Genomic DNA, 17,295 nt, shown 5'->3' on the forward strand with positions numbered 1-17,295 from the left:
TTTATTTTATTAACAACAATATGTTTATACAATATTTACAAACCACGCAAGAAATTTAGGACACCAATTTCATCCTAAGTTCACCGCCATAGAACTCAACAGTTACACCGACCTGTTCAACACTATACTTCGATTCTGCTCTTCGAAAAGGAACATCGGCTCTAACAATTCCGTCTCCGTCTACCAAAACAACCGGAAATGTTTCAAAAAAGGTCGGCATACGGTGTACAAAAAGTTCGTGCCCTTCTTTATCTCTAAAAACAGGGTGTCCTAACCACCCAACAGCTATTCCATCCCCGTTGTCCATGGAACCCGCTCTGAATAATCCACCTTTTGCGGGATTATTCCCGATATAATCATAAAAAGCTATTTTTTCAGGAATTTTAGACCAAGCTTCTGATAAACTTTGATTTTCGGCTAACCCGGCACTAACTCTTCGATATATTTCTTGCTGGAAGTATCCCTGATCCCATTGATAACGAGTGGGCCCAAATTAACCATGTTAAATTGTCTTTGCTTACCAAGGCTAAAAATGTCAATTAAAAGAAAAAGGAGAAACCTAGCCTAAACTTCTTCTTCCTCTTTACCTCGTAACCGCCGAACCCCCCTTCTCTTCAGATCTTCTTCGCCGGCAACCTCCATGAGCAGCAGTCGACGACCACGGAGGTAGTCGCCACCCTCTCTACCACACGTTGACGACATTACCCACACAACAAACCCACGCATTTGAGATGTCTCTCTTCCTTGACGGCTTACAAACCCAAGTCGACGACCCCGTTCCTCCGGCGACTGACACAAGTAGACACCTACATGGACGGTGAGTGTTCTTCCTCGATGATCTAGTTACTCGCCAGTGGGTTTTTGACCCACGGATCTGACGTGTATCATGAGTACGACTTCGAACGGCTGCGCCTGGTCTTCATAGCATTCTTTCTCCCCGTTTTGACGAGTTCTGACATTGACACACGTTACAAGGAATCAGTTCCCAGCTGGAATGATGTTGGCAGGAACCGAGAATGAATAGCAGAGAACTTCACTGCCTTGCGTTATTCAGGAAATGCAGATCTCTTAGAATCGTGAAGCAAATCCACGCATTTACATTCAAAATAGGCTTAAATTCCGATCCATTAGTCGCTGGAAAGCTTCTTCTACATTGTGCAGTCACACTTCCTGATTCTATTCACTATGCTCGACGCGTCTTCCTTGACATTCGAAACCCAGATGTGTTCATGTACAACACTCTCATCCGTGGCCTTTCCGATTCTGAAACTCCCTCCAGTGCCCTTCAACTGTTTGTTGAAATGCGTCGCAAATCCATGGCTCTACCCGACAGCTTCTCTTTTGCTTTTTTGCTCAAAGCCGCCGCCTGTTGTAGGGCTCTGACCAATGGGTTGCAATTACATTGCCAAGCTATTGGTTATGGCCTGGATACCCATCTTTTTGTTGGGACAACGCTGATTAGCATGTATGCTGAATGTTCAAGTTTGGCCTTTGCACGGAAGGTGTTTGATGAAATGATTGAACCGAATATTGTTGCTTGGAATGCCATTGTTGCTGCGTGTTTTAGGTGTGAGGACATTGAGAATGCTGAGCAAGTGTTTCTTCGTATTCCCATTAGAAATTTGACTTCGTGGAACATCATGCTTGCAGGGTACACAAAAGCAGGTGAGCTTGGGTTAGCTAGAGAGGTATTTATGAAAATGCCTGTGAAAGATGACGTTTCGTGGAGTAGTATGATTGTTGGGTTCACTCATAATGGCGACTTTAACAATGCTTACGCATTTTTCAGGGATATGCGACGGGAAGGGATGAGACCAAATGAGGTAAGTCTCACAGGTGTGCTTTCTGCATGTGCACAAGCTGGGGCATTCGAGTTTGCAAAAATCTTACATGGGTTTGTTGAAAAATCTGGCTTTCTGCAGATTATTTCAGTGAATAATGCACTGATTGATACTTACTCTAAATGTGGGAATTTGGATATGGCTTGTTTGGTCTTTGATAATATGCTGGAAAGGAGCGCCGTCTCTTGGACAGCCATGATTGCGGGGCTCGCAATGCATGGCTACGGGGAGGAAGCAATCAGATTATTTAAGGAGATGGAAGAGTCTAATATTAAGCCCGATGGCATTACCTTCATATCCATCTTGTATGCTTGTAGCCACGCCGGATTAGTTGATTTGGGATGTTCTTATTTTTCTAGGATGGTAAATATTTACGGTATTGAACCCGTCATTGAACATTATGGTTGCATAGTTGATCTTTATGGTCGAGCTGGTAAGCTGCAGCAAGCTTTTGACTTTGTGTGTCAAATGCCAATTTTACCGAATGATATTGTCTGGAGGACTCTTCTTGGAGCTTGTAGCATTCATGGTAGCTTAGATTTGGCAGGACAAGTAAAGAGACAACTCTCCAAACTTGACCCCGAAAATTCTGGAGATCATGTTCTTTTGTCAAACATTTATGCTGTTGCAGGGAAATGGAAGGATGTTGACACTATAAGAAGATCAATGACCCACCATAGACTTAAGAAAACTCCAGGTTGGAGCATGATCGAAGTTGATAGAATCACATATAGTTTTGTTGCAGGAGAAAAGCAAAACGACATTGCAGTAGAGGCACATCAAAAGCTAAGGGAGGTAATGTCAAGACTAAGGATAGAAGGAGGTTATGTACCAGAAGTTGGAAGTGTATTGCATGATATAGAAATAGAAGAGAAGGAAGACTCTGTTTCACAGCACAGTGAAAAACTAGCAGTAGCTTTTGGGATAGTGAGGCTACCGAGAGGAAGAGCCATAAGAGTGGTGAAGAATTTAAGAATTTGTAGGGACTGTCACACTGTAATGAAGCTGATTTCTAAGGTCTATGAAGTAGAAATTGTGGTGAGAGATAGAAGTCGCTTCCACTCTTTCACACATGGTTCTTGTTCCTGCAGAGATTACTGGTAATTAGTCAAGAAAACTACACTTGAAATTAGCATCCTATGTCAAAAGGGGAAAGCCTGCTAATGAGCTAATGTTAGAATCGAACCAGAAACTAATAGCACTGCTTAATCAATGGAAGTGCCATAGAACTTTGGTAGCAAAAGTTAGCAAGACCAATGAATATTGAAAGTAATATATTCTTAGAATGTTACAATAAAGGGAATTCAAATCTATAGGGTAAAAAAAACTGAACGGTTCCGTAGCTTGTTGGCTTAGAGATTGGACTAAAATTCAATCTATAGGGTAAAAAAGGAGGCACTAATGTTTGAGCGTGTGAACCATATTCATGTTGGCATCGATTTAATTTACATTCAAAGGAATTCAAATCTATAAAATGAAAAAGGAGGCACTGATATTTGAACACTTGAACCATATTCATGTTGGCATCGTTTTAATTTACAACTACGATCACTAAATTAAAATTCTCACCTCCAACTTTGTAAGGGTGGGTGATCTTTAGTTTATCATATTGATGTTGGTCATTGAAATGGGATGGCAATGGAATGAGATTCTGGCTACTTACAACTTACAAGCAAATAACTACCATTTTGTTATATAAGTCTTATCGAAATTTTTGGATTTTGGGTTTTGGACAATTTTGCTATATATGCTAAAACTATATTACAATTTAACTGAAGTGGTTAAGGCATATTCATTTATTAACACTGTTCGCTTGATATGTTGTCACCGCCTTTATTGACCTTGGCGCTGATCTCTGATGTTGGCACTGTGGAGGAATGGAGAATAGTGGCTAGAGAACTTCTACAAAAGGACAGTAAAGCCAATGGGCGTGCTACTATCGTTGATCGGCCTGGTCTGGGTTTCTCTGATAGGCCAAAAATGGATTACAACACTGAACGTGATGAAGTTCTTGATCAATGCTTCTGATGGTCTATTGACCAGCTCAAGTTAGTATTCCAGTCACATTTAGCTTGATGAACTTCTATGATTACTCTTAAAAAAGAGAAGAGGGAAGAGAAAAACAACAGGATTACGTGGAAACCCTAGTGCAGGGAGAAAAACCACGATATAAAGTCTTTTCTTATTAAAACTGATACACTAAATACACAGGGACTCACTCTATAAATAGACAGTAGGAAGCCCTAGGGGTCTTACATAATTACATAAATGCCCCTAGGTTAAAAACTCTATTTCCAACACTCCCCTCTGCATATGTTTCCACTGTCCAACCTCTCCTTAATGTAGTGTCTATCTATCTCCACATGTTTAGTTCTTTCATGTTGAACTAAGTTGTTTGCAATATTGATGGCAACTTTATTATCACAAAATAATTTCATTGGAAGCTCATTATCTTGCTGGAGATCTGATAATACTTTCTTCAACCAGATTTCTTCACAAATCCCTAGACTCATGACCCCATACTCTGCCTCAGCACTACTTCTAGCAACAACTCCTTGTTTTTTACTTCTCCAGGTGACTAGATTTCCCTAGATAAATGTACAATATCCATACATAGATCTTCTGTCAACAACATTTCCTGCCCAGTCAGAATCAGTGTAAGCTTCAACAGATCGTTTATCGGTTTTCCTGAACATTAGACCTTTACCAGGAGTTCCTTTCAGATACCGAAGAATACGTTCAACTGCTATCATATGATCCTCACAAGGAGCTTGCATGAACTGACTCACAACACTTACTGCATAAGAAATATATGGTCTTGTGTGAGACAAGTATATCAACTTCCTAACTAATCGCTGATACCTTTCTTTATTAACAGGAATTCCATCATTCTTATCACCAATTTTCGTATTGTATTCTACTGGCGTGTCAACAGGTTTACACCCAGTCATACCTGTTTCCTTTAGCAAGTCCAGTATATATTTTCGTTGAGAAACTGATATACCCTCTTTTGAGCGAGCCACTTCCATTCCCAGAAAGTATCTTAGCTTCCCGAGGTCTTTAATTTCAAACTCTCTAGCCATCTCTGTTTTTAGTCTTGTGACTTCTACATCATCATCCCTAGATAAAACAATATCATCAACATAGATAATAAGAACAACAATTTTCCCTGATGTGATCTTCTTACAAAAAGAGTGTGATCAGAATGTCCTTGAACATATCCCTGTGCTTTCATAAACGTCGTGAATCTGTCAAACCAGGCCCTTGGAGACTCTTTCAGTCCGTATAGTGATTTCCTCAATCTACACACTTTATTTTTAAATTGACTCTTGAACCCGGGAGGGGGAGTCATATAGATTTCCTCCTCAAGTTCCCCGTTCAAAAAAGCATTTTTAACATCAAGTTGGTGTAGGGGCCAATCTTTATTAACAGCTATTGACAGAAGCATTCGGATTGTGTTAAGTTTAGCCACAGGTGAAAACGTCTCAGAATAATCCACTCCATATGTTTGGGTGAAACCTCTTACAACAAGTCTAGCCTTGTACCGGTCAATCGTCCTATCTGACTTGTACTTTATAGTAAACACCCATTTACATCCTACTATTTTGTGCCCTTCAGGAAAAGTCACCGGTTCCCATGTTTTATTCTTTTCCAGAGTTCTTATTTCTTCCATAACAGCAGACAGCCATTCTGGTTTTTTCATTGCAACACTTATGTTATCTGGAACCATTTCAGTGTCCAAGCTAGTAGTAAAAGCCTTGAACTCGGATGTTAGATTACTATAGGTCATGCAACTATGCATAGGATATTTAGTACATGAACGAGTACCTTTCCTCAGAGCTATAGAAAGATCAAGTAATGCATCACGTTCTTTCACCTCTTCAGGCTTCTCACCATGATTTACTATCTGTGTATCAGAAACTTCAGTAGTATCTTCCACATCATCATTAGCACGGACTATTTCATCCTCCGTAACTTTGATAATTCCATCCTTTACAATTTCCTTTTCTATCACTCTCTTAGTATCACTGCGTCCTTCCCCCTTATCATGCTTGCCTTCATCATCCTCCATACATAAATCAACATCATTAGGAACATACGTACCTGGACCTGATGACAGGTCTGACTCCTGCACTAGAACCGGTAGTTCTCGTTCAACAAGTGACACTACTTCCTTCCTGAGATTCTTCCTGTAGTACGTTTTCCAAGGAACTTGATTGGTCGGAAGAACCAGACTATCATGATTAGGATTAGGTTTAGACAAGGTTTGAATAGGCACTGACTCTAAAGGAATAGCATAAGAGGACCAGTTAGTCTCTTCTTCATTTATGTTCTCCCCCTGAAGATGACTAATGGGAAAGAACGACTGATCCTCGAGAAAGGTGACATCCATAGAGACATAGTACTTTTGAGATGACGGGTGATAGCACTTATATCCACGTTGATGGAGTGGATATCCAACAAAGAAACACTTCTGAGCACGAAGAGAAAATTTCGTGCGGTTTGGACCATGGGAGTGAACAAAAGCAACACAACCAAAAACATGAAGAGAAACATCAGAGATCAACCGAGTAGTAGGAAAATACTCTTTAAGCAACTCTAAAGGAGTATGAAGATTAAGAATACAAGAGGGCATTCGATTAATGAGGTGAGCAATAAGAACTGCATCTCCCCAGAGGTATGACGAAAGGGTGGCAGATAACATAAGAGATCGGGCTACTTCAACCAGATGCTGATTTTTACGCTCAACTACTCCATTTTGTTGTGGAGTGTAAGCACACGAACTCTGGTGAACAATATCTTTAGAGTCGAGAAATTCTCTGAAAGAGGCATTAAAGAATTCTCGCCCATTACCACTTCTTAAAATACCAATCTTTGTTTTAAATTGAGTTTCGACAGTTGTGTAAAACTGTTGGAAAACAGAGGACACTTCAGATTTATCAATGAGCAGGAAAACCCAGGTGAGACGGGTGTGATCATCTATAAACGTGACAAACCACCGTTTTCCCGTGGAAGTAGTAACCGGTGAGAGACCCCATACATCACTATGAACAAGAGAAAAAGGACTCGAGGGTTTATAAGGCTGAGAATGAAAAGAAACACGATGCTGCTTGGCACGAATACAAACATCACAATTAAAAGAAGAAGTACTAGCATTACGAAATAAATGAGGAAATAAATATTTTATATATTGAAAATTCGGATATCCTAAGCGAAAATGCCATAACATAACATCATTTTCAGAAACAGAGAAATTTAAAGACATAAACCCTGATTGGTGATCATTCCTAGAGGAAGCCTCGTCAAAAAAGAAGTAGAGTCCCCTATCATGCCGGGCAGTGCCAATTGTCATCCCCGATTTCAGGTCCTGAAATAAAACTGAATCAGGTGAGAAAATCGCCTTACACCTCAAATATCTTGTTAGTTTACTAACAGATAACAGATTATATGATATTTTAGGCACATGTAAGGTATCATGTAGAATTAAACCATGAAACGGAGAGATATTGCCCTTTCCTGCAACAGGGGCAAAAGACTCGTCTACAATTCGATTCCTCTCATTACCAGCACTCGGATTATATGACATAAATAACTCTGAGGAACTCGTAAGATGATCAGTAGCCCCTGAATCCACAATCCATGGTTTCTTACCATGCACACTAATTAGGCCAAAAGAAGGAAAATTACTTGACTATGCAACTGCACTAACCCCAACGGTACTTGAACTGTGTTTACTGTCACCAGGAGATTTCTTCTGAGTTTGGTCATCTACTGAATCACTTGCCAGGGCATGACTAGTATTAGATTTTTCGTGAGACTGTCGCCATCTACTATTTTGGGGCTTCCTGTGTAATTTCCATCATTGATTCTTCGTATGCCAAAGCTTTTTACAATGTTCACAAACGGGAGGAGGTTTATGATCACCATCAGTACCGGACAGCTTAGCAATGAAAGCAGCTGCATCAGTAGTTGAGGTGGTATTATTCATGGCACACGACCGATCTTCTTCCAGCCGTATTTCAGAACAAACTTCTCGAAGTGAAGGAATCAAACGGTAGCCCAAGATCCGATTACGAACCCTATCAAACTTTGGATTTAATCCAGCCAAAAACATATAAACACGATCTGCTTCCTCAACCTTCAAATATTGGGCCCCATCCCGTGGACAATTTTAGACAATTTCTCTATACAAGTCCATTTCCTGCCACAACATTAACAGTTTGTTAAAATAAGAGGTAACATCCATAGACCCTTGTTTGGATTCATGAACCTGTTTATGGAGTGTATATAACCGAGAGGCATTCTGTCGTTTAGAATATAGATCTTGTGCCGCCTCTCAGATATCCTTGGCTGTGGCAGCATACAATAGTGGTCTTTCTATCTGGGGTTCCATACTGTTCACCAAGACAGACTGTAGCAACGAATCTTCTCCTTTCCAAATTCGTTCTTGTGGATCACCTGGGGTTGGCTTTGGAATTTCCTCTATCAAATATCCAAACTTGTGGCACCATTCCAAGACCATCCGGATCGATTGAGACCAAGAAAAATAGTTCTGGCCATTTAATTTTTCTTCGACGATAAATCCTGCAGAATTACCCATTGAACTAGATAAGTAGGAAACGTTAGGCACTATAGGTAATGAGTTTACCGTATGTATACTTGATATTGAAATTACTTATTAATTACATGTCTTGCTATGATTATGTGCATTTCAAGTTATTTTTCTTCTATAGTTTGTCATCATAAAAAAGGGGAGATTGTTGACTTTTTGACCCTTAGTCCAAATTAATTAATTAATTAATGTTTTGATGTTAATAAACTTGATTTTGTTTATTAATAATTTTATTATTTTGAATAGTCCATAGCATAGAGCTTAGAACAACGATTCTGATGCATCTTGAATAATCCAAATCGGAGTTTGGATGAAAAAGATATAGCAAAAAGAAACATAATGGAAAAATACCCGAGACGGTGATGTGACAAATTGATCACCAAATTGGACCAATTAGAAAGTGCCACTTGGAACTATAGGATGAGTGATACACGAGACTTAAAATTACAATTGGTGGATTTTAGTTTTTATATAAAGAAAAGAGATTTAAAAGAAATTGATTTTGTAAAAAAATGATTCTGGTAAATTAAAAACAAAAAGGAAAATAATTTTTTTTTTAAAAAAATTAACATTATTTTATGTTTGTGTCTAACAGCTAGTTTTTGACAAATGGTGGGCTCTTTCTTTTGTTGGGTTTTAAAAGAATGATTTTTAAAGATATATATTATTATATTATAATTTGTTTGTATCTAATGCTAGTTGAGTTTACATCTTCACTATTCAATTTAACTTTTTGAACAATCTAATGACTCAAATTAAAATCTACTTTTTACCCCACTTCTCTCTCCTTTTATACTTCATATTCTCTAAAATTATTTCAACTTTTTCACATTTTTACGGTCCTCAAAATTAGCGAAAAAAAACCACCATTGTTACTCTCTTTACAAGCATCCAATTTTCTTTTTTTTTTTCCATCTTATTTTTGAGAGAAATTTCTATTATATTGTGAGGATTAAAGTGTGTGAGCTTAAACTTGTATACCCACTTTTTTTAGAGAGTTTTATTGTATGATTTAAAGCTTTAAAAAAACATTGTAACGGTTGGATCTTAACCCGTGAAAAGGATCGTGTTTGCTCTTAACCCTGCAAAAGAAGCAAGGTAGTGGTTTGACGCTCATCCGTGAAAAGAGTCAAAGAATATTTTTTAATCGAAGTCCCCAGAGGCGCTTGAGAAAGTAAATGTAGGTCGTATTTGATTGAACCACTATAAAAATGACGATGTCTTCTTATCTAACTATTTCCTATTTATTTTGCATTTAATTTTAATTGCTTGCTCTTGTTGGTTGATATTGATCGAACAATTTATCACATACTTTTTTTTTTATCATTATTATTATTTAGTATCGTTAAGGTTTTGTTAATTTAATTTAAAAATAATCTAATTAGATCAAATCGAGTAAAGAAGTTTAATTAAATCCTATTCATCCTCTCTAAGGTTGCCATACCGGTCCAACAAACAACATTTTTTCAGAGGAAGTGGAGCTACACCAATATTATTTTAGAGAAGGCAAAGCTACACCAATATTTTCTAAAGGAAGCAAAGCTGCACAAGCTTTTGGAGATGGATGAAGTGAAAATGCACCAATCTTTTGGAGAAAAAGCGATGAAGCTCTAAACTTGAGCTTTGAAGAGGGAGCAACAAAGCATCCAAACTTGACTTTGAAGAGGAAGTGACAAAACCTCCGAACTTGAATTTGAAGAAGCAATGATGAAGATTTCGAATTTGAACTTGAAGAAGCAATGACGAAGCCTCCAAACTTGAACTTGAAGAAGCAACAAAGAAGTCTCCGAGCTTGAACTTGAAGAAGCAATGACAAAACTTCCAAATTTGGCCTTGAGGAAGAAGTGAAGTGACACTCCAAATGAATGAAGCCCCAAAGTTGAAGATGCAGTGTCGAACTTTAGGCGAGCAATGCCTTGAACTTGAACCAAACAATGTCTACTTGAAGCTTCTTTCTTTAACTGAATAAAGTGAAGTTCACATTTTTTTAGCATAGATTCTTTTGGATGCATCCAACTTGTATAACCTCGTGCAAAGTAATGTGCCCCTTCAACTTACTATAACTGTTGGCTTTTTTGTCCTTAATCTAAAATTAATTAATATTTTGATGATAACAAACCTGATTTTGTTTACTAACAATTTTATTATTTTGAATAGTCCATAGCGTAGAGCTCGAAACAACAATTCTGATACCTCTTGAATCACCCAAATCAAAGTTTAGATGAAAAAGATATAGCAAAAAGAAGCGTAACCGAAAAATACCCGAATGGTGACGTGGCATAATTTTTCTCATCAAAGTGGACCAATTGAAATGTGCCATTTTGAGCATGGGAGGAAGGATATATGGTGGATTTTTGAGATTTTGGATTGGTTTCAAAATGAAAATGATTTTAAAAGAAAAATGAATATGATATTATTTTATATTTATGTCTAACGGCTAGTTTTGGACACATGATGAATTTTTGCAGTTTATAAAAAGAAAAAGAATTTATCATTATTTTTTGTTTATATCTAACGACTAGTTGATTCAAAAAGGAAAAATCGACACTATTGATTTTTTCATTTCCAAGATCTAATAGCCCAAATTAAATGTGAATTTCACCAATTTTCTTCTCTTTTTAAACTCTCCATCTTCTCCACAACTAAACAATAATTACATGTTTTTACAATCCTCAAAAGCCACCATTGTTTGACTGATTTTGAATTGGAAGTGTTATTGTTTTTGTTTTGGTTGCTTCTGAAAAGTTTTGAAAGTTTTGAATGATTTGATTTGACGAGTTTTTGTACTGAAATCTGTAATTTTGTGTTTTGGGGATTGTATGGTAATTTGTTGTAGCCAATTTGGTATTGACGGTTTTTTGTTTCTGACTGAGGCTTATTTGTGAGAATGCACGTTTTTATGGTTTGGAATTCTTTGGAATGAAAATTCATGTATGTGTTGCACTCACATGTCCTCACACTTAAGTGATTTCTGTTTTGATTGGTTGCTAATGAAAATTCTTCATTTTTGTCGATTGAAAGTATTGACCGATTGAAAGGTTTGTATTTGAAAGTATTGAAATGTTTTTAGATGAAAGTTCGGTTTATTTAAGTTCTAAAAACTTATTTGAATGTTTAGGTTTTGTTGAAAAACTATTTGAAAGTACTACAAGACTTTGACTGAAAGACTAAAAAAAAACTGTTTATTTGAAATTTGAAATTTTTATGTTTCAATGCATTTTGTTTTTTTTAAAATGTATCGTGAACTTGATGTGGAAGCTGCTTATTGAGTATTTTTATACTCATATTTGTTTTTCAAAATATTTTTTAGATGCAAGTACAAGTGATAGTTCTAACATTGATTGAAGAATTATCGTTCTAGCATAGTTCAAGAAGTTAACTCGTATAGGCTTCTGTTGAATCTTTGATAGTCATAATTATTCTTAGTTGTTAGTCTTCGTGATTATTAGTTATTTCTTCTTAAGACATTGATGAAGTACTTTATGTTTAGTTGTTGAATTTTGGCTTGTGGTCTCAAGTCTTAGTGCTAAATTGTTAATGAGTTTCTTACCTTTAGTTTTAGTTATGCTTTCTGCATTTTTGTTATAATAGCTATATTAGAAAATACGAGATGTTATTGGAGATGTTGTTAAGTATTTGAACATACGTATCATAGTTATCATGTTGTTTCTACATAAAAAACAAGAGGCCAATCATTGTATATACGGTTAGAAAACATACAAGCCATAACACATCTCGGTCTTTGGTAACATCAATGATATTGGAACTATTTTGATAATTTCTATACAAAGACAACTTTGAAATTCTATTACCAGAAGTCAGATCGAGCGGATGCCTAATTGCTCCAAACATTTCTTTGATTGCTAAATTGTGATTCAAACAAACAATAGAAGATCTAAAGTTTTCATATATGTTCTCATTCCATACACCGTCAAACATTGGGAACTCATAGTCCAAATCGTAAATTGTTATGAAACATATTAGAAAAACTAAAATACACAAAACAGAATCTAAATAATATCTTATAACTAAAATTATCAAAATTATCAATTTTAACTAATGCATATTCGGTTGTAAATATCAGGGTAAAATCGGAAAATCAAAATACACAAAACAAAATCTAAACAAAAACCATCAAATCTTGTTTGTTTTAAAAAAATAGAATAAACAACAAATTTATAAAAAACAAACTTAAAAAAAAAAAAAAACAAAAAACAAAAAAACAAAAACAAAAACAAAAAACAAAATCACGCAAATCTCACGTGTATAAAAAAAAAATCTACAATTCCCTCCCATAAATATTAGGGATGACACAAGTATAATTAATAATATATACTAGGGGTGTAATCGGTACAAAAATCATTCTCCTACCAACCAAAAAAACGATAAGGTATTTTTGCAAGATAACCAACAAACCAGAACCTTTTTCAATTTTGGATATTAAATGTAGGCATTTGTTATAATTTCGCAAAAATTATTCAACCCCTAGGCCTAACCCGATCCGACAAAATTACAAAAAAGTTTAACAAACCCAAACCAAAAGAACATATCCAACGAGAAAATTTATAGTACTATATGAAAAATATTTCATACTACCTCCATTTATTAATTACCACAAAGGTAGCATTTAAGAATTGTGGGTTCACCATATAAACGAATAAAAAATTATTAAATCATTTAATGACATCAATAATGAATTAGAGTAATAGATATTATTGCAGTTTTAGATTTTTTTTTTCCATATCTAAGCCAATCTTTATAGTTTGAGTATGATAGTCTAGATTATTTGATTTGTCAGATTATTTGAACACCTCTAATAATTTTAAAAAAATAAAATAAAAGATTTTATTGTGATAGAACTATCATACCTTTTTACATATTTGAAAAAATTGAATGTGTTGTAAAATTGAGAAGCACAATGGAAATACAGATATCAAGAAAATATAATATAATATATTAAAATAAAAACACAAATAACATACTATTGGAAATTAAAAATTATATTAATTTTCTCAATAATTTTCTTCAAATATTTTGGATTTCTCATGATCTTGACTTCACTACAAAGGCCACTAATGACCACTATTTATATAAATTTTGGCAACTAGGATGTGGCATATTTGGGATTTTTTTAAAATAATGTTATTTTAATATATATTAACAAAAATAGGGTAGGGTTGAAAAGATTGATAAAAATAGGTTTTTTAATCGTGTATCCGATATACAATTACGCATGAATTGTGTACCCGGTACACGAGTGCCGGTTGATCTGGTACGTGCACTGCTAATGTGGCAGTCATGCAGCATTGACTGAGATAATCGTGTACCCGATACATGATTACCTTACGTCGTGTACCGGGTAAATGACTTCCTTCTCCATTAAACCGCGACGCCTCTTCTTCTTCCTCCATCTAAAAGTTCTTCCTCAATCCAAACATCGTCCAAAAACCTCTGCTTTGCGTTATTTTCTCTTGTTGCTGCCATCGTGAGTCGATCTACCGAAAGATTTTCTTCATCCGAAGCATTTTCTTTGACTAAGGTAAAGTTTTTTCTTTAATTTTTCTCAATATATGTATTTATTTATAAAAATGAGGATCAAGTTTGAAAATATATAGTTTATGGATCCATGATTTAAATGTATAATCTTCACATATATATCATTTTGTTTGCATTTGGACTGAACTAAATGTGTAGTTTATGGATTCATGATTTATTTTTGAATATATATTGAACTTAGAAATTAGATTTTGTTAGACTGATTTGTTGGGTTATTTTTTTTGATGATTATATTGGCCTATTTGTTGGGCTATTTTTTTTATGATTAATTTGTTGGATGATTATGTATTTGTTGGGTTGAACTTAGAAATATATGTGTATGTTTATAAAAATGAAGATTGCTTCATATATATATTATTTTATTTGCATTTGGGCTGAATTAAATGTATGATTCATGGATTTTTATTTAGGCTGATTTAAATCTATAGTTTATGGATCTTAGATTTGGGTTGATTTAAATGTATAGTTTATGGATTTTAGATTTAGGTTGATTTAAATATATAATATTTAGGTCTTATATGTCGAACTTAGAAATTGGATTTTATTGGGTTGACATATTAACATATTTTTTTGTAACTATAAAAGTTGAAAAATTATAAGAAATATGTCAATGCGTCCTGAAGATTTAATTATTCTTGAACCTGGAAATGATGGAGACAGTGATATTAATGTTGGAGTTGATGAATTATTTGGAAACAATAGTAGTGGGGAACATGATCTTGAATTGGTACCATCAGATATGTTCACCCAAATAGATTGAGAAATTACAAATTCAACATGTGAATTAGGGTCTACTTTGAAGGAAATGAGTATATGTGTAGATAATAATAGTTTAATACAGAAAGGAATGTTGTTTAATACTAAAGAAGATTTACAGATTTACAGCCTGTTGTAAAAAAATATTGTGTGACAAAACATTACGAGATTATTGTAGTGAAATCAAATCATGATCTTTGGTATGTCAGATGTAAATCATGGAATGATGATTGTGATTGGAGGTTACGAGCATGTCGGCGTAAAACTCATGGGATGTTCGAAATCACCAAACTTCAAGGGGAACACTTATGTTTGTTTTCAGAATTGACACAGGATCATTCATAGCTTGATTCAAATTTTATGAGTATTGAAATCCAAAATTTGGTTAGAGCTGATCCTGGGTACTTGTGGCTCTACTCCAAGAAGCAATTAAAAAACAATATGGCTATAATGTTAATTATAGACGGGTGTGGCAAGCCAAGAGAAAAGCGTTGATTGCTGTGTTTGGTGATTGGGAGAAATCATATTTAGAGCTTCCTTATTGGTTGAGTGCTCTTGTTCATTACAATCTAGGAATACGATCCGATTGGTATTTACTTCCATCTGATGTGCCAGGTACGACTATTTTTTGTCGAGTTTTTTGGTCCTTCGGTTCTGCAAGAGAAGGGTTCAAACATTGTAGGCCATTAATCCAAATCGATGAAACTTATCTCTACGGAAAGTATAAAGGGAAATTATTGACCGCCTTATCTATTGATGCAAACGGGCATATATGGTTGCTATTGTTGAAGGTAAAAGTTCATCTAGTTGGTCATGATTTTTGTGAGCATTGCGTGAATATGTTACCCAAAGAGATGGTATTTGCTTGATTTCTGATAGACATAAGGACATTCTTGCTGCAATTAATAATGAGGAAAACCTAGAGCGTACCATTGATATTGTCTTCGCCATGTTGCCAGTAATTTCAATACGAAATATAAATCAAAGCAACTAAAAGATTTGGTGTTTAAGGTAGGAAATCAACACCAAAGGCGCAAGTTCATTCGGTGCATGAAAGAATTGAAACAATTGAGCTCTGAATGCTTTGAATATTTTTCAGTTATTGACTTGGAAAAATGAACCCAATCCCATGATGGTGGGTACCGCTATGGGTGGATGACAAACAATGTAGCTGAATGCATGAATGGATTATGGCAATTGTGGACCCGATCCACGAGTCTCCATGTGATCGGTCAACCAAGTTAGCCGACGTGGTGCTGATTGGATTAAACGTTAATTGTGTACTCCGTACACGATTTCACTATCCTACTTTTGTCAATACTTTCCACTCCCACCTATTTTTAAAAATACTTTCCCATATACCCTATTTTTGTCAATAGTTTGAAAAAACACTATATTTTTTAACTTCATCCCATATTTGGACACTAATCATGTACAAATTTATGACACATGGTTTACACATGGAGTAGTGGGCAATATCACTTGGTTCTTTGACATTAAGCACGGGTATCTACTTTACATATATATTATGATATTTATAATACTCCCTCTTAGATACTCATTATATATATATATATGAAATATCTCTTGTTAAAATCTTACTAGGAAAAAACCCAATGAGAAAAAAAAATCTTAATGAAGGTAAAAGAGTACATATTTCATATAATCTAATATTTGTTCTCCCTCATGGAAACATCACTTGATATCTCTAAGTTGCCACATTCTAATGTTGTGTACCAATTTTTTAAATGTTGCAGTTGGTAATGATTTTTGTAAATAAGTTTGCCAGGTTGTCCTTTGAATAAATTTATTGTACAGTGATGTCGTCATTTTCTTCAAGATCATGAATGTAAAAAATCTTTGGTGAAATATGTTTTATTCTATCTTATTTAATATATCCTCCTTTTTTTTGGGCTATGCATGTTGTGTTATCTTTATATAATATCGTTGAAAGATTTTTACTGGAGGACAAGCCACAAGTTCCACGAATGTGTTGAGTCATTGATCTTAACCATACACATTCTCTACTAGCCTCGTGAATTGCAAGAATTTTAGCATGATTTGAGGAAATAGTCCTTATAGTCTGTTTCATTGATTGCCATGATATAGCAATTCCTCCACATCTGAATAGATAACCTGTTTGAGATCTAGCTTTGTATGGATCAGATAAATATCCAGAATCTGCAAAACCAAGTAGATCAAAATTTGATTTATTTGAATAAAACAAACACATAACCACCGTTCCTCGAAGATAACAAAGTATATGCTTAACTTCATTCCAATATTTTTTTTTGTTGGAGAAGAACTGTATCTAGTCAATAAATTTACTGAAAATGCAATATCTAACTGTATCTAGTCAATAAATTTACTGAAAATGTAATATCTGATCTTGTATTATTAGTATGATATTTAAGTGCACCAATTGCACTAAGATATGATACTTTAGGACCAAGAAGTTCTTCATTATCATCTCAAGGTCGAATATATCTTTACATCTAGTTAACAAACTTTTATTGGAATGTTCAATTT

General features: G+C 35.1%; 1 protein-coding gene across 1 annotated transcript; it reads left to right on the forward strand.

Moving 5' to 3' along the window:
• Positions 1–387: 387 nt before the first annotated feature.
• On the forward strand, positions 388–3,344 carry LOC120071416 (pentatricopeptide repeat-containing protein At1g74630-like). The gene is made up of 2 exons (XM_039023692.2): positions 388–1,823; positions 1,923–3,344. Exons 1-2 carry the CDS (start codon positions 1,017–1,019, stop codon positions 2,943–2,945), a joined length of 1,830 nt encoding a protein of 609 aa, XP_038879620.1. The 5' UTR covers positions 388–1,016; the 3' UTR covers positions 2,946–3,344.
• The last annotated feature ends 13,951 nt before the right edge of the window (positions 3,345–17,295 follow it).

The sequence above is a fragment of the Benincasa hispida genome, chromosome 2 (genome assembly GCF_027475165.1).
Source record: "Benincasa hispida cultivar pf3 chromosome 2, pf3_genome.v1.1, whole genome shotgun sequence".
Lineage (NCBI taxonomy): Eukaryota > Viridiplantae > Streptophyta > Magnoliopsida > Cucurbitales > Cucurbitaceae > Benincasa > Benincasa hispida.